This window comes from Rattus norvegicus, chromosome 3 (genome assembly GCF_021556685.1).
Source record: "Rattus norvegicus strain SHRSP/BbbUtx chromosome 3, alternate assembly SHRSP_T2T, whole genome shotgun sequence".
Classification (NCBI taxonomy): Eukaryota; Metazoa; Chordata; class Mammalia; order Rodentia; family Muridae; genus Rattus; species Rattus norvegicus.
The window spans coordinates 127,137,211-127,162,654 of NC_141536.1; the positions used below are offsets into that span (position 1 = coordinate 127,137,211).

Here is a 25,444-nt window from a genome sequence, read left to right on the forward strand (position 1 = left end):
TGTAGCCGTCAACCCACCAGCTCTCCCACACTCCCATCACTAAGGCCAGTTCTCCAGCACTGCCCTGGCTAGATCATCCAGCAGGGCCACCTCTCCTGACCTCATGAACCTGGGGCTGGCTCTCTCTACCTGCCAGAGACAGCAAAACCTAGGTGGTGGGAGGGCACCTCTCCCTCATTCATGCCACCATGTGGCAGACAAGGGACAGGACCAGCTCTCTTGTGCTCGAGCCTTCTGTCAGGCTTACCCTTAGGGCCAGCTCTACTGTGCAGGTCAGATGAAGAGCAGGGCCCATTCTCCTGCATGCTATGGCCAGTGAAGGGTGGGGCCAGCTCTGTACATACCTTGGGTATCATCATGGTCTCAGGCAACAGCCTTGACCAGGGATGTCCACATGCCTTTGATGGTAATATGGGACATGGACATAGACACACTCTCCTGCTGCATACTCATGAAACCAGACATGGTCCTCAGGGGCAGCACAGGACAGGACTTCATTATGATCTCAGGAGGCGTATTAGGCTACTCACGATAGCCTGCTTCTCTCCACCTTCATATCTCCAGATCTGCCTCTATAGCGCTCAAGCAGTCCGGCTTCTCTTTCTCTCTCGTCTCTTCATCCCATACTTGTACATCCTAGTGATTTATGCTGTGGATGGGAACATAATGGCGGGCCATTGGCTGTCTTCAAATGTTTGTCCAACCCTAAGATTCCAAAGGAAATAAATCTCTGGCCAAAGCTAAACACAGCACAGTAAAACTGGGATTCAACATAGAGTCATCCAGTCTCAGGGCTGAACCGCCACCACAACCAACTAGAGAGATGAGCAGATAGGTCAACGGTGAGAAGTAAACAGAGCAGGACATGTCCAGTCAACTGTGGGTCTCCGCTCTGCAGGTTCTGCTCTTCTTCCTGGGTTAGGATGCAGCTCTGGGAGTCACAGGTACTCATACAATGGTCAGGTTCTCTCAAAGGAAGATGGCGTAGACCCAGTGGAGCTTGCATTTATTACTGGGCCTACTGATGGACAGTGCAATCCACCATTTCCCAACGAGGAAGAACAGCAACCACCTTCGCAACTCCAGTTCTGCCTCGCTTCATGGCGTCATCTTTTCCATTGTCACCACCTATTTGCTTGCGTCCTTCTCTCCTGTCACTCACACCTACTCACTTCCTGCTGCACAGTGCTGTTGTCTCTGCACTTCCTGAGAAAATAGGGCTTGATTACAATTATTTCTTACAGTTTTTGATTTGATCTTGGTTTATTTAAAGACATTTGGAAGCTATCCAAACTAAAACAAAAACCAAATAGGTAGGTACCTAGGGAAAGCGAGTATCTTGTCTCCTCTGCCTCCAGAGGCAGTCCCTTTCCACCCTTGACTCAGATGGTCTTCTAGTCACAAGTGCGTGGGTTTGCTGCTGAAGTGGGGCAGTTGTGCAGAAGAATTAGATCAGATCCAGAATTCCTCCCTGGAAACGCTGGGTTAGAATTTCACTGCTTGCCATCCAGACAAAGCTTTAGGACATGTTCCTAAGCCATTACATTTCCCAAGATCTTGAACGGAAAAGCATTGTCTAGACAGATGATAGAAACGTTTCTCTGTTAATGGATTTAACATTTATACTTCTCTCTTTAGACATCGGGGAAATTAGACACTTAGTTGTTCTAAATGCTTAGATCAACTTCCAGATTGTTTTTTCTGTCATTAAATACAGAGTGAAATTGTTTAAAAATAATACTGATATGTATTTAATATGAGAAAATGTATTCAGTTCTTAGAATATTATGTACAATGATATTGACTTGCTTGTATAATATTGTTTTATCTTAGTAGCACCAAAATTCAAATTTTATTCTTTAAAAACATTTAGACTCATTTATCTTATATGTCTGGGTGCTGTGCCTGCATGTCTGAATGTGTTCTATTCATGTGCTTATGGGTGGTTGTGTTACCTCCTGGGTGCTAGGAACTGAGCACCCTTCTGTAAAAACAGCAAGGGCTCTTAACTGCTAAGCAATCTCTTTACATCCCTCAAAAATTTTCTTGATATCTATCTATCTATCTATCTATCTATCTATCTATCTATCTATCTATCTATCTATCTATCTATCTATCTATCTATCCATCTTTAATCCCAGCACTTGGGAGACAGAGGCAGATGGATCTCTGTGAGTTGAGGCTAGCTTGGTCTACAGAACTAGCTCTTCATAAAGAAGCCCTGTCTCAAAAAAAAACCCCAATTATTTCTGAATCTAAAATGGAAGGAAAAACATTTAGTAGCACAGAAACTGGACGTAGAACTCAGTGGAGACTGTGATGTTATTTTCTCAGCACTTAACCACAGTGGATTGAGGAGTTGATGAGATGAGCAAAGCAGGCTGAATGAGGGGTCCTTCCTGGGTAGCGCCTGTCCTTTCCTCTAATAATTTATGGGCTTCTGGGCTACAAGACTCCATCATTCTCACGTCTTATGACTTTTTCTTTTTTTCTTCTTTTCAGACAGAACCTAACTATATGTAGCCCTGACTGGAACTTAATATGTAGGCCAGCCTGACCTTGAAACTCACAGAAATCCACCAGCCCCAGACTCCCAAGTTCTGGGACTACTAAAGGTATGCCTGGTTCTGGTGATTTTGTTTATCTTAAGCCATCTAGAGTTGGTTGTATGGTTTTTCCATGGTTTGTGTGTGTCCTATGGATGGTCACATCCTCAAAGCTGTTTTCAAGTGTGATGTTGTTGACCTTAAAGGGTGGAGCCAAAGCTGGAGGCAATTGTCAGTGCAGCCACCACCAGCTGAAGAGATTAGGGCTGGTCTTCAGGCAGAGCCCAGGTAGCTCTCTTGGAAGTAAGGCCTCCTCATGTACTCTGCCCGTTCTACAAGTGCTCAATTCTCTTTTTTTTTTTTTTTTTCCATCATGTTGTGACCCAAGACAAAGGGCTTTCAGAGGCTCAGTGGACAAGGCCACTTGACCTTTGGGTTGGTCTGTATATGCTTGGCTCAGGGAATGGCACTATTAGAAGGTGTGGCCCTGTTGGAGTAGGTGTGTCACTGTGGGTGTGGGTTATAAGACCCTCATCCTAGCTGCCTGGAAGCCAGTATTCTGCTAGCAGCCTTCAGATGAAGATGTAGAACTCTCAGCTCTAACTGCTCCATGCCTGCCTGGATGCTGCCATGTTCCCACCTTGATGATACTGGACTGAATCTCTGAACCTGTAAGCCAGTCCCAACTAAATGTTGTTTTTATAAGAGTTGCCTTGGTCATGGTGTCTGTTCACAACAGTAAAACCTTGACAACCTTGGATTCCCCTTTTATTTTTCAGATAGATTCTCTTGTAGCACAGGTTGTCCTTGAATTTGCTATATTGTTGAGGCTAACTTTGAACTGCTGATCCTCATGCCTCTGTCTGCAAGTACTGAGATGTTAGACTTGAGCTACCTCTGCCTCTGATCTTGGATTTTCAGCCTCCATATTGATAATTAACACATTCCCCCCCTTTCTTTCTTTCGTAGCTTCTGGCATTTTATTATAACAATAAGAGATTAATATTGTTTGATGTGCTACATTGCTAAGGCAATGGAGAGGTTCATTGGCATGCAAAGAAATCTGGAGTGCATTCCCTGTGTGGTCTCTGATACTTTTTGAGTTTTCCAGTAGACCCCCTACAATTGTGAATGTAAAGGCTGGGTTATCCCTTCAAAAGGAGGAACTTATGTAATCACTAATTATTTTCAGAGTTTATACTTGATCAACGAGTTGCTGTTGGAGTAAACCCATCTTCAGCCAGGCAGTCACACATGCCTGTGGTTATAGATATTTGGGGGTGGGAGGCTGAATCGGGAAGATGGTTTGAGACCAAGAATTGAATACCAGCCAAGGGAACATAGAGATTGTCTTAAATCACACAAAATAAAACTTAAAAGTCACCTATAAAAAAGTATCTTTCCTTCTTAATTTGATAATTTCCCTCAAAATTTAATGTACTATTTTTTAAGACAAGGTTTCGCTCTGTAACCAAGGAACTCATTGCAATCCTCCTGCCTGAGCCTTCTGAGATCGGAGATTACAGGCATGAGTCACAACAGCCCTCAGATGAACTCTTTGCAGTATGGTCAACTGCATTCTTTCATATTGGCCCAAGAGAAAAGATACTGATATTAAGTTCAGATTTTTTTTCCCCTCAGGAAAAAAATATGACATCTACTCAAGACAAAAGTACGTAAAGGGGAATTTTTTTTTTAATTTCAAAAATGAATGAAAAGCACTTCATAAGCCCCAAGCAGGCACCGCTCCCAGCTCTCCTAGCACACACTTCCCAGCTAGGCTGTTTGCTTTGGCGCTGTGACACCATGTAGAGATTTTTGTCTCCACAGCTTGGCAAATTCGGAGTAATGTAGAACCCACACATAAGGCTCAACACAGGCTCTCTCACACGCGTCCTCATTTTCCCATGTGCCTGAGGCTGGCAGCTGCTCCTTTATAAATGTTGGGAGGAAGGTGATGATGTGATGGAGACACAGGAAACAGTTTGGAACCAGAATGCCAGGCACACAAGCACAGAGGAGTCCCATCTGCTTTCTAGGGCAGTTTGTTTCACTTCCCTTGACTTGTGGCCACACCCAGAAATCTGGAAACCTCACAGTTCCTAAGCATCCTATTCCAGAAAATACAAGTTGCACATAGTTTGACCACCATGTAACAGAAGAGGAGAAATGGGGCTGGAGAGGTAGCTCAGTTAGCAGGAAGTCTGCCCATTATTCAAGGGGCCCAGAGTTTATCAGTGCCACATGCTCTGGAATTACCCATGTAACTCCAGGAGTGGGAGGTAGAGGTAGGAGGACCAGAGGCTCAAGGTCCTACAGTCTGGACTATGTGAAACCCGGCCTAAAAAAGGGGTGGTGGTGGCAATCATGGTTCATGTTGGGGTTCAGGAATCAACACTGAAATCACTCAGACCCCAGCCTCAGTTAAGCAAAAATAATTTATTGAACACACACCCCAAGACAGACCAGGGTTACAGCATAGACTTGGGAGCTGAGGCTGGACCTTGACTATTTCTCAGGGCCACCTTATAAAGGCATGTGCCACAATGCCCAGATCTGTGTTCTGTGAGTTTCATTCTTTGAATTCACCAGGTGAGAACTCAGAAACCACTGACTTGGTCAAAGTTTTATGTGACCTTGAGTGGCTGGCATCTGATCCTGAGTTAAAGCCCACCTAAGACAAGAGGCCAAGTTCCTCTGAACGCCAAGACATCTCACTTTTCCTCCGTCAACTCCTCTGAAGAGTGATTCTGGCCTGTAACCTCAGAACTCAAAGAAGCGGAGGAAGACTGAGTTTGAAGATGAGGATTACAGAGCAAGTCCGTATCTCAAAACAGAATGCTTAGAATGTAGCTCAGCGGGAGGCCACTCCCCTAGTGCACACGGCTGGGTTTTATTTCCAGTACTCAAAAGAAATGAAACCAATTAAATTTCATCCCTACTTTATCTGAGTTAAAGCTAAGAAAAGTTTCCTTAAAAAGTATGAGAGAGATGGGTCATCGGTTAAGAGCACTGACTGTTCTTCCAGAGGTCCTGAGTTCAATTCTCAGCAACCACATGGTGGCTCACAACCATCTGTAATGGGATCCAATGCCCTATTCTGGTGTGTCTGAAGACAGCTACAGTGTACTCACATACATAAAATAAGTAAATCTTAAGAAAAGAATGAACTAAGGAATGTTACAGAACTATCTGTAGTCAATACACATAAGCACTGGTTGACTTCATTCTCACTGATTGGTCAACGTTGGGAGGTTCATGGACATATGTCAGCATTATTTGGATGAACAGTCTAACAAGAGTGCTCTTGACAAAGACAATCCTGCTTGGAGCCTTTATTTTTCTCCACTGTAGCAAACAATTTAAGAGGTGCTATTTTTCCCTTCCAGACTGTTTAAAACTGTCATGATTCATCTGCATTGAGCTTTGCACCTTTAAAAAACATGCTTTCTTGGTAAGCTTTGGCTTTTATACTAAAGATGACGGTACACAAACCTAAAGGATTTGTATTTCCTTTTGGAAGGTGCTGTATCTAATTGCTACAGTCCACTTTGCCTTTTACTTCCTTTTACTTATATGCAGCAATCTAGTTTTCCTGTGTGAGTGATCAGTTAATAGTTCATAAGATTCAGAACAGGTAGAACCAGCCCTTTAATTTTAAAAAGAATTGGGGTTTCCTTAAATTTATATCAGCATACCCACCCTTCTAAGACATTCTATAAACCTAAAGGAGAGACAGGTTTTTTTTGTTGGTACAAATAGGAAAATGACTAGAGTCCATGAACATTCCAAATCCAATTACGGGAGGAATAAAACTGCCTTCCCACAGAACTGACTTCTTAAAGAGTTAAAATCATACTTTTCAGAGTAGTTGGTTTAAGTGCGTACAATGACACAAACCAACGCTACACAAACGAGTAAATCCATCTCACACTTTTATTTATAAGTTAGTTCTACAAGCAAATTACTAAGCACAGAAAAGGTTCACAGCTTCCATCCTTTACACTAGAAAAATATATTATTTTACCAGCTTCTCAAATTTGCCTCCTGCCTTCAGAGACTAAGGTACTACATATACAGATTTTCAATTTGTTTTTACTCTTTACACAGAAAACTGACACTATTTACACAGACTGTAAATAGTATCTTAGGGAGCCAAATCAGAGTAACCGTACTTGTAGGAAATGAACTTCATACAATATAAAAGTCTTAAGAATTCTATAGTTTATATAATTATATTATGGCAAGTCTGTGACAATACATAGTATAAAACATGAAGTATTTACAGTTAGGTAAACAATTACATAAGGGGAACATTTTTTCTAAGTTTAAAAATTTACTGTGTGTGTATATTTTGCCTGGAATTATGTTTATGCACACACTATGGGCAAGGAGACCGTGGCCCACAGAGGCCAGGAGAAGGCACAAGAATTACATATGGAATTACATATGGTTGTGAACTGCATGTGGGTGCTGGGAACCAAACTAAGATTCTCTGCAAGAACAACATTATTCTTGTGTTGAGCCATCTCTCCAGCCCCAATGAAGAGAAACTTCACGATGGTCAGAAAAGGGTATTTTTCATATTCTAGAAAGGTGGCTTTTTTTCCACTATCCTTTACGCTGGCTAATTCTGTACACTTGAGGAGATAGCAGAGGCTATCTCAGTTATTTGATCCTCTGTTTTTTCCTGGCTTGGAACTGCTCTGTTTTGTTTTTCACAGATTTAATCAGCATGGACAAGGCGGGATCCATGGGTTGCTTCTGTGCTGGCTTTCCCGTGTCCTGCTGTGCTCTCTCCACTGCTTGAATGAGTCGTTCTTCTTTCTGTTCTCGATGTCGTGCTTTCTCCTCCAGAATTTTTTCCATAGCTTTTGTTTTCTTGAAATTAGGATCAGAGGGATCCAAATTGAACAAGTGGGAAGTGTACATTGCCTGAAACCGTGCATCACTGACATTTACCTGCAAATGCAAAGAGAACAAACACGTAAACAAACGCAGAGTGCTGGGGTTATTACTGCACATGTGTGCACCCTGGGCACTGAGGCATTTGAACCAATTTCTGCAATCTCAAAGGCTTTCTGCTTGTTACTGGAGACAAGGTCTGTCTTTTTAGTCTAGGCTGAACTGGAACTTTCTGCTTTTGAACACAGGATCCTCGGTCCTGGTCTCCTGAGGACCAGAGTTACAGGTGTGTGCCACCATATCTAGGACAGACTCAATGGACTTTTAAGGCCCGCCTTTTTAGTAACAGTCTGTAGGGTGTGCTATTCTCTTTCTCCCATACTAATCTACTTGACCAGTGGCCCATGTGTATTCTGTGGTCTGTAACTTGGATGATCACTGTGACTGGCTAGAGAAGTGGCTCCTAAAGCAGGGCTTCCTGTTCCTTGCTTAGCATAAGACCAACTTCTAACTTGTCACAGACAAAGTCAATCAGGACACCATCTAATTGCCTGGAGTTTAAGCAGTCACTACATTTTGGTATCAGAAAGGTAGCTACTCAGGATTCCAGATTCAAGGTCACTGGGCAGCTTAGCCAAACCGTGATTCAAAATAAAATGTCAACAGTAGCTGGAGATGTTGTTCAATGGTGGAGGGCTTGCCTAAACCAGTGTGGGGCTCAAGGTCAACCACCCTGGGACCACAGTGAAAAAACAATAAAATAAAGAAATCCGCCTTTGAGTTCAAGATTTGGTGAGATACAAACCCCAGACTTATCCTCTATGTTTCTATAAAAAGTACTATGGCCCGAACTTGAAAAGTGTACCCTCAATCCAGCCAGGCTTAGGAGTAAACAACAAAGAAAGACCTGAGTCTACTTAGTTATAGTGATACTGACAGACACCGTACCAAAAATAACAAAGGGACTCTCATGAAAACGCAGTCTGTGTGTACACGTCTATGTGCAGGTGCCTGTACTGCAGATGACTGAGGTTGATGTCAGGTGTCTCCTTTTAATGTTCTCTCTCACTGAAGTGAGAGCCCATCAACTGGGTACGCTGGCTGTCAGCAGGCCCGCTGGATCCTTCTGTGTCCACTCCCTATAACTCCTGCTCCTGCTCCTGTGAGCACTGGGATCCAAACTCAGGTCTCAAGTTCTTTACCCACTGAGCCATCTCCAGAGCCCTCATGCAAAAACTTAAAAAAGATTATTTGTGTGGCACGTAGAGGTTAGAGCACAGCATGTGGGCGATGGGGGCTGGACTCAGGTTGTCAGATTTGGTGGTAAGTGACACTACCTGCTGGGCTGTATCACCAGTTCCATGAAAAAGTATTTTATACACGATTACTTATGGGTGAAGATAGAGCTCACAATAGAAAAAGTATTTTATCAGAGACTCCATGGGAACACAAACATATATGAAAAGGTGGAGCCGTAGTTGTCTTGCAATCCTTCTAACATGCTACAAAGAAGTTTACGTCTTTCCATTCACTTTGATCCAATTCAAAACTCACCCATCTATTTTTTTCTTCCAAATTCACTAGTGGAAACTGTCAAGTAGTTCCTAGTGGCTATTTTAAAGTTTTCTGTGGAGGGCTCGGACTCATGCCTCTGGTCATTAGGACCACACTCTCAGCATAAGAAGGAAACTGATGAGTGACAGCAACAATATACACAAATTAAAAAGCATGGCCCACCTAGTTGGCTACTGTACACATTGAGAGTGAGGCCTGTCATGTGACCTCTCCATGCTCAGCTGACTATCAATGCACGAGCATTACTGTTTCTGGTTTTGACATTTAAAGGCTATAGGTTTTTGTTGTAGCATGGCTACCAACTTTAAGCTAACTATCTCATTTAGTGCTCAACCGGAGAACAGCGGTGTGATCCACTCTGGGATGAACTGTTAGATTAAAGGACAGTCACTCTGTCACCTCTACAGGCCTTGACAAGACTTTTTGAGGGTAACTTCTTGCCTGATTCCTATCTCCAGAGTGACTTTAGATTTAACTCCACCTTCAAGAAGCTAACAATGCTTGCAGAAAGGAGTCTAGTATAACTGTTCTCTGAGAGGCTCTACCCAGCAGCTGACTGAAACAGACACAGAGACCCACAGCCAAACATTGGATGGGGACAGAGACTTGATGTGCCAGGCTGGGGGATACCCAAGGGGAGCTTCCTCCCTTTCAGAGGAGAAGGGGAGTGGCATGGGGGAGGGACTATGTGAGGGGGGGAACCAAGATATAAAATGAATTAATAAGAAAATCAATGGGAAAAAAAGACGCAATAATAACTTGAGCTGCCAGTTACCTCAAAGTCATCTTCAAGTAACTCCTTCTTTTTCATAAGCTGTTTCTTCTTCTTTTTGCTCAGATTCTGGTGCTCTACGATCTTGTCATAATTGAAGTGTTTCTTGCTATCCTCTTCCTCATCCATTACAAGTAAAGCCATCTCGGCCTTCGGAGAGGAAAACAAACAAAGAAAAACGACAAATGCACAGCTGAGTTTCCTCAGTTGCTGTTCTGAGCATTGCTTCTACTCCATGAATGGAGCTTAGGAAGAGGCCCAGGAGACAGAGCTTAAGTTCATCCCAGGCTACGAGGTGAGAACTAGCTACAGGGAAGGAGGGAGAAATAGCCTTTATTTAAAAGACAGGCTTCCATTTCTGTAGAGGGACCTCATTAGAAGGCAGAAGGAAGAGCCCCAGGTCTGTCAAATACATTTCATCTTCACCTTGTTCTTTTTAAGCAATGACATGAAATTTACTTTGTGATACACATTACAGTTTCCAGATGTGTACTTTAGCAATTAGGAAAATTCCTTCGCTCTCTTTCCCCTTGCCTCTTTCAATACTGATACACTTCCATGAGGCAGACTCAGCATTTGCTTCTGAGGATAAGCACTGCGTTTCCACTGACCATGAGACCAAGAGTCAGCTAAACAACCACTAGAACTAGAGGCAGCACGCTCCGGCGCCTCCCACAGCTCCCTGTATTACACACAGGACGCTGTATTCCTCGCCTCCCATCACTGGCACTCACATGGGACTTCCCTATAGAGCCAAGTTCCATGAGCGGAACTTAAGCTACTTTAAGTAGCTTTATGAGTGCTACTTCTATGTAATGGGTGGAGAATAGAAACATGCACTAAGCTCCACAGTTTAGATGGCTAGTCAAGGCTCACTCCCAGAGCCACATGGGTGCTGCTGACCCCGCAGAAGTACACATGACTTTGGAGTTTTGGAATCACTGGGTTATGCATAAATATGCATAATTTCTAATGAAGACTTAACATTTGTATATTAAACTTATAACCTCTAATAATAAAAGAGAAATTAGCACTTGACAAGCTATATAACAGAAACTGTAGTATAAGGCAGAGTCAAATAGAATCAAAGGATATGAAAACATTACTTTTAGGTTTAAATATGTCTCAGTCATAGGGTGTGAATGAAAAAAATCTTAGTCATAAAAGTGTATACATATTCATATTCTGCAGAAATGTTTGGTTAAAGGTGACATTTAAAAATTATGTGGCTAAGATAGCTATGTATCTTATAATTTATTTACAAGATCCACTTGAAAAACTAGTTTTAAAATTAGAGACAACGAGAACTCATGTGAATCACATCACTTTAGCTGCACATATCAATCATTGATTAACACTCAACAACAACCACGATGTCTACCTTTTGTTTTTCTAGTTCAGTTTCTTCCTCTGAAGTTGCGCCGTCTTTTGCAGATTTCATTGATTTTTTCTTTATACCTGGTACAGCAAACCAACAGACAGCTTAAAAGACAGGCTCAACAGGGAAAATTTGTTTACACTATAAACAGAACACAAAATATCTAGAAGTGATTGTCTATTTTAACATTTATTCATGAGTACACAGTAGCTGTCTTCTGACACACCAGAAGAGGGCATCGGATCCCATTACAGATGGTTTTAAACCACCATGTGGTTGCTGGGAGCTGCCCTCAGGATCTCTGGAAAAGCAGTCAGTGCTCTTAACTGCTGAGCTTTTCTCCAGCCCTCTAGAAGTGATCCTAACAAATGTCAGACCAGAAGAGAGAAAGGCAAACACAGAAAGAAGGCCATGGGTCTAAGAGTGCACAAGCCTTCTGGGAGGCAACTAAGTGTTAAAAAGAAGGCGCTTTTGTTAGTATAGTGGCACATTTCTGTAACTCTGGCACTGGGATGGCAGAGGAAGAAGGGTGCAAGTCCTAAGGATGACACATAGTGAGACCATCTCAAAACCAAAGCAAAACCAGGAACTAAAGACAGTCACTAAGCTATGTACTGAACAACATGGCTTAGTCTTTTTGTAAAGAAAAAAAAAATCCCCAAAACTTCACGGGTTATTCAAAAGGATGAACAATTTGCCTCATCTTAGAAAAACAGAATTGAGTTATGCCCTTATCTGTAAAACAGGTGCTTTAAAAAAAATTATGTGGGCGTGCATGTATCATATCAAGAGGGAAGGTCAAAGAACAAATTCTGGGAACTGGTTCTTCCTTTCCATGTGGGTCAGGTGTGTGTGTGTGTGTGTGTGTGTGTGTGTGTGTGTGTGTGTGTGTGTGTGTGTGTGTGTGTGTGTGTGTGTGTAACTCAGGTCTTTCATGTGACAGTAAGCACATTTACCCTCCGAGTTATATCTTGCTCAGAGGTATATATGTGTGTACCTAGTGAGTGTGTGGTACCCATGGCGGCCAGAAGAGGGCATCAGTTCCCTAGGAACTACAGTGACAGTTGATCTTCCATTTGCATGTTAGGAACTGATATAGAATCCTTTGCAAGAAAACTGAGTGCTTTTAGTCACAGAGCCATCTCTCCAGTTCCAAACAGAGAATTCGGTAGCAGCTACTTAGAATACCTGTAGGGTTATTCTAGGGACTCCATGGATTAGTAAACTGCAAGAATGCAGCTATTGCTTTGCCCACTACTATGTGCTATAGATGTCTGCAATTATTCCCACTATTGTCTGATTATACATATGTCTTAAGGTTTTTAGTATAAGTTATGCTGATGCTTTGCTTCTTTTGTGTGTCTAAGTGTGAGGACTGCAAAAGTAGATGAAGTCATGGTGATGGATAGGAAAGATCAGTTTGAATATCTGGTTAGTTTAGAATGTTTCTGCAACTCTGGTTCTCTGTGAACCATGGGACACCATCCACTGAATAGAAATGGACAATCTTGTACTGGGAATGCAGCTCAGTTGGTACAGTGCTTGCCTAGCATGCATAAAGTTCTGGATTTGATACAACGCAACATATAAGCAGGCATAATGGTTCAACTCATGCCTGCAACTGAAGCACTCAGGAGGTGGAGGTAAAAGGTTATCCTTAGCTACACAGGGAGTTAGAGCCAACTTGAGCTACATGAAACTTCATCTCCCAACAAAAAAACCAAAAATGAACTGTGCAGTGGTTTGAATGAGAAAGTCCTCTGTAGTCTTAGGCATTTGAATACTTGGTCTCTGGTTGGTAGTGCTGTCTGAGGTTGGCTAGCTATGGCATTATATTACGGTCTCTAACCTTCTGCAACCACAACCTACAACAAACTCTTCTATTATCTTGGACATGGAGTTTTATCACAACGGAAATGTAACTACACATTCCCAATGTTCTCCATAGTAACAACAATTAAGATGCTGGAAAGTTGAGCCAGAGGTTGAGAGGCCTTGTTTTTGATGAAGATCCCATGCTCAGTTCCCACATGGTGGCTCACAACTACCTGAACTCCAGCTCTGGGGGAATGCAAGGCCACACATCTGTCTTTGAAAAGCTTCCCCCACATTTAGGTTATATGCAGGATAGCAGGGGAATGAAACAATCCTGTTCTAAAACATTATCTTATCACTAATCTCCTAGCAAGTAGGAACTAATATGTTAAGACAGTCTTGGTCATGCATGCCTGAAATGTCAGCCTCAGGACAAGCCTGGGTACACAGTGAGATCCTGTTTCAAAAACTGAACAGAGGAAAATAAAGTTTTATTTTTAATCTCTTGGGAATATTGCAAGAAGTACATAAGGATCGAATCTATTGACCCATAAAAACAGACTCCAAGTCAGATGTTACAATTTTATAGTTATAGAAAATAGAAATAAGTGTTATACCTATATTAATGGACTTTCCTAGAAATATTCCTGTCTACCAACTTCATGATTCAAGCTGAATTTGTCCAAAATATTCTTATTTATGATTTCAATCTGTTTAAAATTTCATTTTGTGCAGGGACACATATGCACAAGCATGTCAGTTTGGTTTGTGGGTAGTCAGATGACACCTTTGAGACCTGATTTCCTCCAACTACTGTGAAATTCTGGGTGTAAAACTCAGGTCCATCAGGTATGCTTGACAAACACTTCTACCTGCAGAGTCATTTGATCTGCTCCTACGTTAACCTTTAAACAATTTCCATGATCTTGAGCTAACCACACTTCAAAAATTGTCCATTATTTGTCCTTGAACTGACTTCAAGCTGGGTATGCTCAGTTCTATTAATTATTATTCATTAATAATTCTATTAATGTGCAGGTTCTCTGAGTAACATCCTCATGCTGAAAGAGATCACTGCTTTGGAAAAACCCCTGTGAGATACTAATATGCTGCAGGTTACTAAGTCTCTGTCCATTCTTTTATTTCTTGGTTATTTTTGTTTGTGCCTTTTCACTCACCAAAATATAGACCCGTGTTTAGCTATAAAGCAAAAAACGTAATAATATACCTATGGAAAATGATGTGCTATAGAACAAAATCTATCCAGAACTATCTATACGGACATTCTATTTTACATCACTTCTAGTGTCTGAATTGTGCTCTAGAAAGCTTCTTCTAGTTTAGTTGCGTGCTTCTTATGGGACAGAGATAAGAGCCCCAGCCAGACACACCTCCCTAGAGCATAGGTGAGGTCTCAGTACTGAGTGGATGGGGAATGGTAAACTTCCCTACTCACTGCCTTTTTTGGGTGCAAGTTTCTACATCCAAGATCACTTGCTCTTTCTTTAGGTCGATATACTATAGTTTTGCTTTAAAAAAACACAACAACAAACCCAGCACTGTTTTCACACCCAGCTTTTTATTTATGTGAGTTCTACCTCTGCCTCTAAGTCATTTTTACAATAACCATGCAGAAGCACACTATGATTCAGATTCTATCAGCTACCAACTGCCCCTGATGATCAATTACCATCAATACATTCAACTATAAAGTGACCTAGAAATGGGTCTGAGGACAGGATGCAAAGGTCACTCGTACACTGTCAAGCAGCACACAACCAGTATGCCGTGCACATGTAACACATCATCTGAATGAGCCCAACGGGTAAAGACAGCTGACTTCACTGTGATTTACAGAACACTTGACGGCAAAGCATAGATACACCCACTTCTCAAACGACCTCAATGGACCTTTTTCTGCAAAACTAAGTTTCCTAGTTCTTACTAATGTGTGTTCTCTGCAGAAATCAGCACTATGTTAACAGATAAACCACATCATGTCACTTTCTTGCTTTAGGGCTTTTTGTAAGTCAACAATAAACTCCCGACTTTCTGTCCTGACAACAGAGCTCTGCAGGTCACTCCCATTAGATCTTCATCCTAGCTCCACACAGACCTCCCTCTCTGGCCATGCCTCAGCCATATGATGTCTTTCAATCCATCCAACACTGCACAAAATGTTCTTTCTCACATATCCTTTCCCTTCCTGTGCAATGCTCTTCCCCTGGTACTACAAGCCCAAGGTCTCAGCTCAAATTTCACTACCTCAAGGGAGCCTTCTTTGCCTATCTTACTTACAGGACACTCCCACTTTATCTTTCTCTTCCAATCTATGTCTTTTAAAACATTTATCATACTTACATAGTCCTGTTTCTATTTTCAGTACATTATTTCTAAAACCAGAATTCCTGAGAGATTGTCTTGTCTATACTACTGCTCTAGCTCTAGCCTATCAGATTGCACAGCACTTATCGCAATACATAACAATGTTTAAAACCAGATTGAAACAATTCTTATGAAGCATTAAGAAATAAACACATTGAAAGCAAACAAATTCTACCTATATTGTTCTCCCAGAATGTTTGATACTAACATGAAAGAAAGCTTATATTCAATTTAAATGTGCTGTCTTTAAGAAATCTGGGCACTGAAGAGATGGCTCAGTGGTTAAGAGCACTGACTGCTCTTCCAGAGGTCCTGAGCTCAATTCCCAGCAACCACATGGCGGCTCACAACCATCTGTAATGGGATTCGATGCCCTCTTCTGGTGTGTCTGAAGACAGTGACAGTGTACTCACATATATAAAATAAATAATTTAAAAAAAAAGAGAGAGGAATCAGCTACCTCATGCTACCGAACCATTTAGGTTATTCTTTGAATCCTGCTGTGTGTTCTGCAATCTGACCAGTTACATATGTCAAATGAAGCACTTTGGACACAGAACAGGGAAACTCCAGTGTTCCACATCTCTCCATTATAAACAATTTTAGTCAGAGGATAAGGCTAAAATCCATCATCTATAAGAAATGACTACATAGGAGTGATAAAAAGCAGATATGCTAGGTTTCCCTTTCCAATCCCTAAGAATCTCAAATCCTATAATAGAATTTATTCAACTTAATCTCCTTTTCATCAATAAAATGTCAGTGCTAAGAGGCTACAACAAGCAGGACATACTTTTAAGCAATTCTGACTTTTCCTGTTGAGAACTGATTTGGCCTACTGATCAGGAGTGAGAAGCAGGGAAACTTCATAAAACACTTTTCTTTACAATGCCAGCTTAGAGTTGCTCAAAGAGCAAGCCTTTGGAAGCTCACAAGTATGTGGCATAAGATGAGGGGAGGACAAAGCACAGAGGAGAAACTGGAAAGATTTACAGTAGCTTCTGCAGTGACTTGCCCAAGCATGGCCCCAACCTTCCCCAACACATTCACATACGCCCAAAGGTAAGAGTGAAAGCATCTGAAAGCACAAGGGGTACAAACACATGGAGTCAAGACTCCTTGGATATAGGAAGTAAGACGTCTTAGTTTAAGAGTTCGAAGAAAAAAAAAAAAAAAGAGTTCGAAGAAAAAGGGACTGTGAGAAAAGCAGGAGTTTTAGTACATTTAACAAAGATAAATGCAAAAAGGAATGAAAAATTAAGCATAGGTACTTTTGTATATTTGAACAGAAAAGGCTATTACACTGTAATTCCATGTACACATTTAAAGAGTATATACATGCCATGATAAATCCACTTCACTTTTAATTCTTCATTGCCTTTGCCAAAAGAGACCTGAAGTAGAAGTATTATAGTGCAGAGACTAGTCCTCATTCGAAACATCGTTCTTTGAGTCCATTTGCTAGTTATAAAGACCACTTCCAGAAGAGTCTCCATTAAACTGTTACATTCATTATTATTAAAGCGTCTCCTAATGAGCAGTCAAGAGTATTTGTTGCTCTTGTATAGGACCAAGGTTAGGTTCCTAGCACCTACACAGCAGCTTAAAACCATCTGTAACTGTAGTTCCAGGTGCTCTGACACCCTCCTCAGACACTGCATGCATGTGGTGTACATACATGTAGGCAAAGCAGCCACATACAGCATAAAAATAAAGATGTCCTTTTAATGTTTTTAATAATGCATTATTTTATATTTTCTATAACAGAAGACACATTGACTCTTCTTAACAATTAATATAACTGAACTCCACAGCACAGAATTGGTTATAAAACATTAACGGAGCAATCCAAATTCTAGAAAATTTCAGAGAATTGTTAAGTCTGTATCATTTCAACCCATATCATCCTTTTCTGAGGATTCCAACAGAAAATTACAAATATAGGCTGGCTTACCTATTTTTTTAACTTCTTCAGCAAAGTAGGGATCATTTAGATCAACATCAGAAGGAATCTCATCTTCACTGGCTTCTTCAGCAAGAGCCTTAAGGAGAGAAACAGTAGTCACTACCAATAACTTAAGTCATACAGGATAGGTTATTTCAAGTACTTAGAGCAATCTATTTTCTGGTTAAGGAAAATGTTTTCAATTGCAAAATTTTAAAACATAAATTGATGATCTGTTTCTATGTTGTTTAAAATGATCTTGGATTGGGGAGATGGTTCAGCAGTTAAAAGCCATCACTACTTGTCATAAAGACCAGAGCTCTGATACCAGCACCCAAGTCAGGTGGCTCACAACAGCTGTAACTTCAGCTTCAATTCTGGTTTCTAAGGGCCTATTTGTCCACCTGCATATATACATAGATATATGCACAGATAGTTACACACACACACACACACACACACACACACACACACACACACACACACAACTTTTTTTTAAAAGGCCTGGCATGGTGGCCTAAAACCACAGAGGAGGCAGAGGCAGACAAATTTTCTTTGAGGTCAGCCTGATCTACAAAACAAGTTAGTTCCAAGTAAGCCAAGGATACTTTAAGACCAGTTAACAAAACAAAACATAACAAAACAAAACAAAACAAAACACACCTTGTTTTAATCTGTGGTCTAACATTGTAAACTATCAATCTATTTTAAATAAGTTGAAAGCTAAAATTTCCCTAATATACATTGTATTGGTGTATTTAATTAACACAAAAGACCAAAAAGCAAAAATATCTGAAATAAGATCAGACTAAACAAGACTGGGTTTATTTCCAACAATCTAAAACAACTCAGTCATTTTAACAAATATGCTTAGAATGTATTCATCCTGGACACAAAATGATCCACTAAAACTTAAAGGCACTAAGGAATCAGATGGCATCTAATGCTATTATCAAGTCTGGTGCAGAACACCTAGCCTAGCAGACACTAATTACTTATATGTATTTGAGATGTTAACAAGTCCAGATCCTCTCTTGGCTGCTCTTTCTCCCTCTGGCACTTGCTAGACTCAGGAGCTTTCATCCACAGACCCTCTAGTCCAGTCCAGGTGGTGAGGAGACACTGGTACACGGCACAATCCCACCCAACTCTAGTCCAGACCCAGCTAGACCTGCACCCTATGCATGTGCTTTGGCTTGCTCTGATGAACCCATCTGATCTCACTGTAACTTGTACCTTCTCTAATGCCCAGGCTCAACCACAACCAGGGTCCCACTCAAGCCTTTTCCTAACTCCCAGGTATCAGCTTGGCCTACTGTGTTCATATCAGATTCACAACCAACAGAAGAAGCCCATACTTCTAGGTTTCACTGCACAAAAAATATGAAAGGTCAAGACAGTATGTTCTCTCAAAACTACCAGTCCTATGGAAGTGTTCTACAGTGAGTGTTGCCTATAGGAACTCCAGAACTGTGGTGATTTGAATATGCTTGGCCCAGAAGTGTCACTATTAGGAGGTGTGGCCTTTTTCTTGTTGGAGGAAGAGTGTCACTGTGGGAGTGGGCTTTGAGACCCTCTCCCTAGCTGCCTGGGAGACAGTCCTCACCTGGCTGCAGCTGGATCAAGATGTAGAACTCTCAGCTCCTTCCAGCACCATGTCTGCCTGGATGCTGCCATGCTTTCTGCCATGATGACAATGGACTGAACCTCTGACATTGTAAGTTATCCCTAACTAAATGTTGTCCTAATATAAGAGTTGCCTTGGTCATGGTATCTCTTACAAGGTCACAGAATGGAACAAACAAACTTAAAAGAAAGAACAAAAACAAAACCCAAGAAGTTTAGAGACACAACCAAAATCAATGAACTCAAAAGATGAAAATGTCTGCGTAGTACCCAAGAAAACACAAACATAAGGCTGAAATGACATGATGAAAAGAATACAGGTCTTTAGAAAAGAGAAATAATGAAGAGACCTCAAGCTGAAATGAAGGTAGAATTGAAAAACAACACAAATAGAAAACTCAGAGAAAATCTTTACAAGTAAAATTAATAGAATATAAGTTATATTTTATAGTCTATACCTATCTGTTACCTACATACCTATATAGGTAAAAATTATATTTAGATAAACGTACATATAAATAGACAAACAAAAAACCCTGAAGTGCAAAACAAAACACAGAAAAAGAACTGTGGGACTCATGAAAAACCAAATCTTTGATTTTTGGCCATATGGTAATAGACAAGATGTTCAAAAGGATCATAGAAGAAAACTTTCAAACTAAGGAAAGATAAAACCAGATGGTCTCAGAAGCACAGCTGTTAACACCAAATAGACAAGAACATAAATAAAATGCCTACATTATCATAGCTAAAACACAAACAAGAACCAAGAGTAGTGAAAGTGCCAAGAGGATAATTGCTAGTCACACAAAGGAAAAGCCATCGGAGTAACAGCTGACTTCACAAAGGAAACTCTCAAAGCCAGCAGAGCACAAGTTTTACACAACCAACTATCTAGACTACCTTACTCAATAAAGCCATCTGCTATAGTTGAAGGAGAAAGAAAAACTTCCCATGATGCAAATAGGCTAAAAAAAATTCATGTCCAGAAAACCAAGCCTGAAGAGATCACTAGAAACAATACTTCTGAATGAAGAGTAAACACAGCCAAGAGACCCTAGAAGGAAGACAAATGAAGCTATAACTAATGCAATACTAATTACAACCAAGAACATAAACAGCAGACTGTAGATATAATTAATGTCTGTGCACTCTGTAAAGGCATTCACCTATCAATAAAAAGCTGATTGGCCAATGAGCGGAGGCAGAATCAGAAAGTGGACACCTGGCAGAGAGAGAAAGAGAGGCTTCTGGGAAACAGTCAGGTGTGGCGATTTGCCCTAAATACTGAAGGAAACATGAAACCGAGGAGAGGTAACCAATCTTGGTGGGATTTAGAATAAAATAAATAGATAACGAAGTTATGAGCTGGTGGAAACAAGTCAAAGCTTATGGCCTAAGCATTATTCATAAATAATAAGGCTCAGAGTTGTTATTTATAGGGACAAAGAGGCTGGGTGGAAAAGCAACCAAACTAAAACAACAACCAACCAACCGACCGCTACCAACACAAAAACTAAAATGACAGTAATCAACACAGGCCTGTCAATAATTTTAAACCTTAATAGCCTCAATTCTCAAATCAAAAGCCACAGTCTGGCTGAATGAGTGAAGATACAAAGTCTATCTTTCTGTCATCTACCAAGAAACTCAGCTTTAAAGATTACAGGCACCATGTTAAGGGGAAGAATGGAATAAAGCAAGAGTAACAGTAAGCAAGCAGGTGTTACTATCCTATTAGCTGACAACACAGGCTTCAAACAACTAATTAAAAGGGATAAAGGGCACTTCTTTTTAATCAAGGGTACAGTTCATCACGAAGATATTATCATCTTAATATATATGCACTGAAATTGATGAATCCAATTCATGTGTACTATGAGAATTGAAAGCAGATTATTATCAATCAACTAATAGGCGATTTCAATAACCCATTTCCTCCAATAGACAGGTCAAGTGGACAAAAAATAGAGAAATAGCAGAAATAAATGATATTATACAGTCAACGGACTTAACAGATATCTACACTCAAACACCAAAGAATATTCATTCTACTCAGCAGTCATGGAAGCGTCTGTATAATAAATACCTTGTAACAGAAAACAATTCTTAACAAATTCAGAAAAATCAACTCTGTGTATCTTATCTGTCCATATGAAATAAAAGCTAAGTCAATACCAAGCAAATCTCCAGTACACAAAAATTCATGGAGATTAAACACCCCATTACTGGAAAATGATGGGACAGAGAAGAAACCCAAGAAGTAAAAAAAATTTCCTGGAACTAAAAGAAAATAAAGCCACAATGCAACCAAGTCTCTGGGAGACATTGAAAGCAGGGAGAGTTATAGCCCTGAGTGCCTACATTACAGAATATAAAGACTACAAACAAATGACTTAATGATGCAACTAAAGTTTTGGAAAAAGATAACAAATCCAGTAGATGGCAAGACATAATAAATATCAGAGCAGAAACCAGTGAAATGGAAGCAAAGAAAACAATACAAGAATCAACAAATTCAAGAGCTGGTTCTATGAGAGGATAAACAAGGTTGACAGACCCTTGGCCTAACTAACCAAAAGAATGAAAGGGCCCAAATTAACAAAATCAAAAATAAACAGGGAAACATTACAACAGACAAAAGAAATTCAGAATATTATAAGGGAGTAATTAAAAAGCCCATATGCCATTATGTTGAAAAATCTAAAAGAAATGGATGAATTTTTAGAGTCATCCAAACTATCACAGTTACAACAATCTAAACAGACCCAAAACAAACGAGATTGAAAAATAAGGGTTTTGTTTAAAAAAAAAAAAAGCCCAGATGAATTCACACTTTCAAAGATCTAAGCCAATCTTTAATCCTCCCACTATGATGCATGCCAACACATGCCAATATCACTCTATCCCCAATGCCAGGGAAAGACACAACAGAAAAACCTACAGGCCTTATACCCTGGATGAAAATACTTTTTTAAAAAGTTCTCAATAAGGGTTGGAGAGATGACTTAGAGGTTGGGGGCATTGGCTGCTTTTGCAGAGGACCCAGGTTCAAAGCTTAGCACTCACATGGCAGCTTGCAAATATCTATAACTCTTAAGATCTGACACCTTTACACAGACATGCATGAGGCGAAACACCAATGCACATAAATGTAAATAAAGTTATTTAAAAAATCCTCAATAAATATATATCAAAAAGATTACCCACCATGACCAAGGTGGCTTTATCCTAAGATGGTAAATGTAAATGTAACAGATGATATAAGTAGAATTAACAAGAAAAATCACATGATCAGTAGATGCTGAAAAAGCCTTTGACAAAAATCTAAAATATCATCACAATAAAGGTCCGAGACAGTAGTACTGGAGGGAATATTTTTCAGCATAATTAAAGCTATATGTGTCAAACTCACAGCCAACACCATCCTAAATGGAGAAAACTTTGAAGCAAGCCCATTGAAATCAGGAACAAGGCAGGGCTGCCCACTGTCCCCACTCCTTGTCAATATAGCTTCATGTACTAGCTGGAGCAATAAGGCAAGAGAAGGAAATTAAAGAAATACAAATAAGAAAAGGAAAATACCTGTACTTGTAGGTAGTATAATATGATAATTAAGAGATCTCAAAAATTCTAACAGAAAACATCTAGAAATGATCAAAATAATTTCAGGAAAGTGGCAGGAACCAGAATCGACTTACATAAATCAATGGGTCTTCTATACCCCAACAACAATAAAAACAGAGAAAGAGATCACGGACACACTCCTATTCACAACTGAAATGGCTAGAAGAAAATATAGGTAGCATCCTACATGATATAAGTGTAGGAAAGGATTTTATGGATAGGACTCAATTTGCTTAGGAATTAAGGCCAACAACTGACAAGTGGGACTTCATAAAACTGAAAATCTTCTATATAGCCTAAGAAACAATCAACTGAGTTAAGAGGAAGCCCTCAGAGGGGGAGGGAATGTTTGCAGGTATATACCTGACATGATTTATACTCAAAATAATCAAAAAGAAATAAAAGTAGCTAAGAAATCTTAAAAAAGAAAACAAAAACTAACAACAAACAGCCAACAACCAAAAACCCAGAACAACATCCTTAGAAATTAGGGAAATGTAAATCAAAACAACCGAGTTTTAACCTTCCACCAGCCAGAATGACTAAGCCCAACAAAACAACTAGGAAACATGGAAAGGAAAAACCCTATTTCCTGTTGGTGGGATTGGAATCTGGTGCAGTAACATTGGAAATGAGTGTGGAGAATTCTCAAAAGGATAAATACATCTGCTACATGACTCAGCTATACTATTCCATGGCATATGACCCAAAGGATTCCAGCCTACTCTGGACACTTGCTCAGCAATGCTTGCCGTTACTCTACTGACAGTAGCTAGGGAGTGGAAGCATTCTAAATGCTTTTCAACTGAAGATAATAAAAATGTGGGGACATATACACTATGGAATAAATCATGCACTTTGCAGATAAATAGATGGAACTAAAAACTATGATTCTGAGTATGAGGTAACCAGAAAACTGTCTTCTAGATAGAACAGGGAAGTTTCACCATGAAATCTCAATAATATGGTGCCTAAACAATGACAGACCACCATGCTTACATTCCAAAATAGATGGCTGAAATCTCACAAGGCACAATGCATAGATGAAGAGCTACAGGCAATTAAAAATTTCTACAGAAGGAGAATTCATCTTTCCTAGGGTGAGCATGCCAAATGGCTATCTAATACACACACAGACATGAACAGGCTCAGCAGATTGCGCGTATGTATTATTTTCATATATATATGAAATCTATAAACATATATAAATACATATATGTAAGAACAAAAATGAATAAAAGGCTGTGAATTTGAATGGGAAAGGGATTACATGAAGGGAGAAGCGGAAAGGGGAAAATAACAACTATACTTTAATTAAATAAGAAACGTCCAGACTTTGTCCAATTAAAAAGGAAAAAAGAAAAAGAAAGAAAGAGAGAGAGAGAAAAAGAGAAGAGGCCAGGCTATGGTGGTACACGCCTTTAATATCAGCACTCAGGAAGCAAAGGCAGGTGGATCTTTGAGTTAAAGGTCAGACTGGTCTACAGAGTGAGTTCCAGGAGCTGGGGCTACATAGAGAAACCCTGTCTCAAATCAACAACAAGAACAAAAGGAAAAGTGTAAGGGAAGTCTAAAGCTTACAGAATGCCGTCTAAAGTCTCAAGAGTGACTACTGTAGTAACCCCATACAGACCCACTTAGAAAATCTTCCAAGAAACTTCTAGATTCATCTCTCATGGAATCATTTTATTAATGACAATTAACTGGCTACTTAAGTTTTGAAGAAAGTTCCAGTAAAAAGAGGTAGCATATCAAGGAGGTAGGGCTATTACCCTACTTTCCCACTTTATTACAATAAAAGTCTAAAAAATATTTACGGTAGCTGGGTGCGCTAGTTCACACAATTCCAGCCTTACGGAAGAGGAATGTGGGTTATATGGTGAGAAGCACCTTCTTATGGACAGCTAGTATTCGGCAAACACCTGGTCAGTTAGCATGGGTACCTTCTGTTTCTTTTTCAGTCTTTTCTTCTCTTTCTTCTTCTCTAAGAATTGTTCCCAAGGGGTCAGTTTATCCTTTCCCTCCAACTTGTTTTTGACCATCTCTTCTGCACTCTCCTTAAGTCCTAGAAAAGAAACAAAATTCAAATAGTTTAATTATAAATGGCGTACCTTCGACCAGTTGAAAGCTTGTAAAAACCAAGAGAAAGAGGACAAACATAATTTATGTAAGTGGGTGTATCCAATAGTCAATACCTGTAATATTCCAAGGCCACAAAATGACTAACTTTGGTAAATCCTACACTGTGTGTGTGTGTATGTGTGTGTGTGTGTGTGTGTGTGAGAGAGAGAGAGAGAGAGAGAGAGAGAGAGAGAGAGAGAGAGAGAGAGAGAGAGAGAGAGCGCGACTGTTTTAGCCAAAGGAAATCAAAACAAATAAAAAATTTGGCAATCTGACACATGGTTATAATGAAAGCCTATTATTAGTTAGACATGGTGATTATAAACTACAATCCCAGGTTAAGCAAGATTGTGAGTTTAAGTCCAAATGGGTTATACAACAGAAATACTGTCTCAAAACAAGTGAACGAAATTTAAAAAAAAGGAAAAAAGAAACCCAAATATTTACTTAGGTCTAACTTTCCTCTCCCTATCTTTGAGCCTTCGAGAGGTTGTCTGACTTTCGGCCTTTTGGTAACAACTGAGTGAAGAAAATTTCTAGAACATGCATCAGGTTATAACTACTAACTAAGCAAACACATCTATAGTTTTTCCTATCATCCCATGAAAGCCTAGCTAACAGAAACTGAAGAATGGATCAAGCAATGTATAAGGCTGTGCGGTTAAGATCCAAAGGGCCACCAGCACTCTACTCTGCATTGCTTGGCTCTTCCAATGCCACTGTCTTCAAGGTTCATCTCTGAGCTTTCG

At 40.1% G+C, this 25,444-nt stretch overlaps 1 protein-coding gene across 5 annotated transcripts in view; it reads right to left on the reverse strand.

The window, feature by feature from the left end:
• Window positions 1-6,464: 6,464 nt before the first annotated feature.
• The window catches only part of Esf1 (ESF1 nucleolar pre-rRNA processing protein), a 52,953-nt gene continuing 33,973 nt past the window's right edge, over window positions 6,465-25,444 (reverse strand). For all 5 annotated transcript variants that reach the window (NM_001434429.1, XM_087653631.1, NM_001100771.2 and 2 more), the window contains 5 exon segments: window positions 6,465-7,508; window positions 9,802-9,948; window positions 11,180-11,256; window positions 17,331-17,418; window positions 24,518-24,639. In NM_001434429.1, the coding sequence (NP_001421358.1) occupies window positions 7,215-7,508; window positions 9,802-9,948; window positions 11,180-11,256; window positions 17,331-17,418; window positions 24,518-24,639 (728 nt within the window). In that variant the 3' untranslated portion in view covers window positions 6,465-7,214.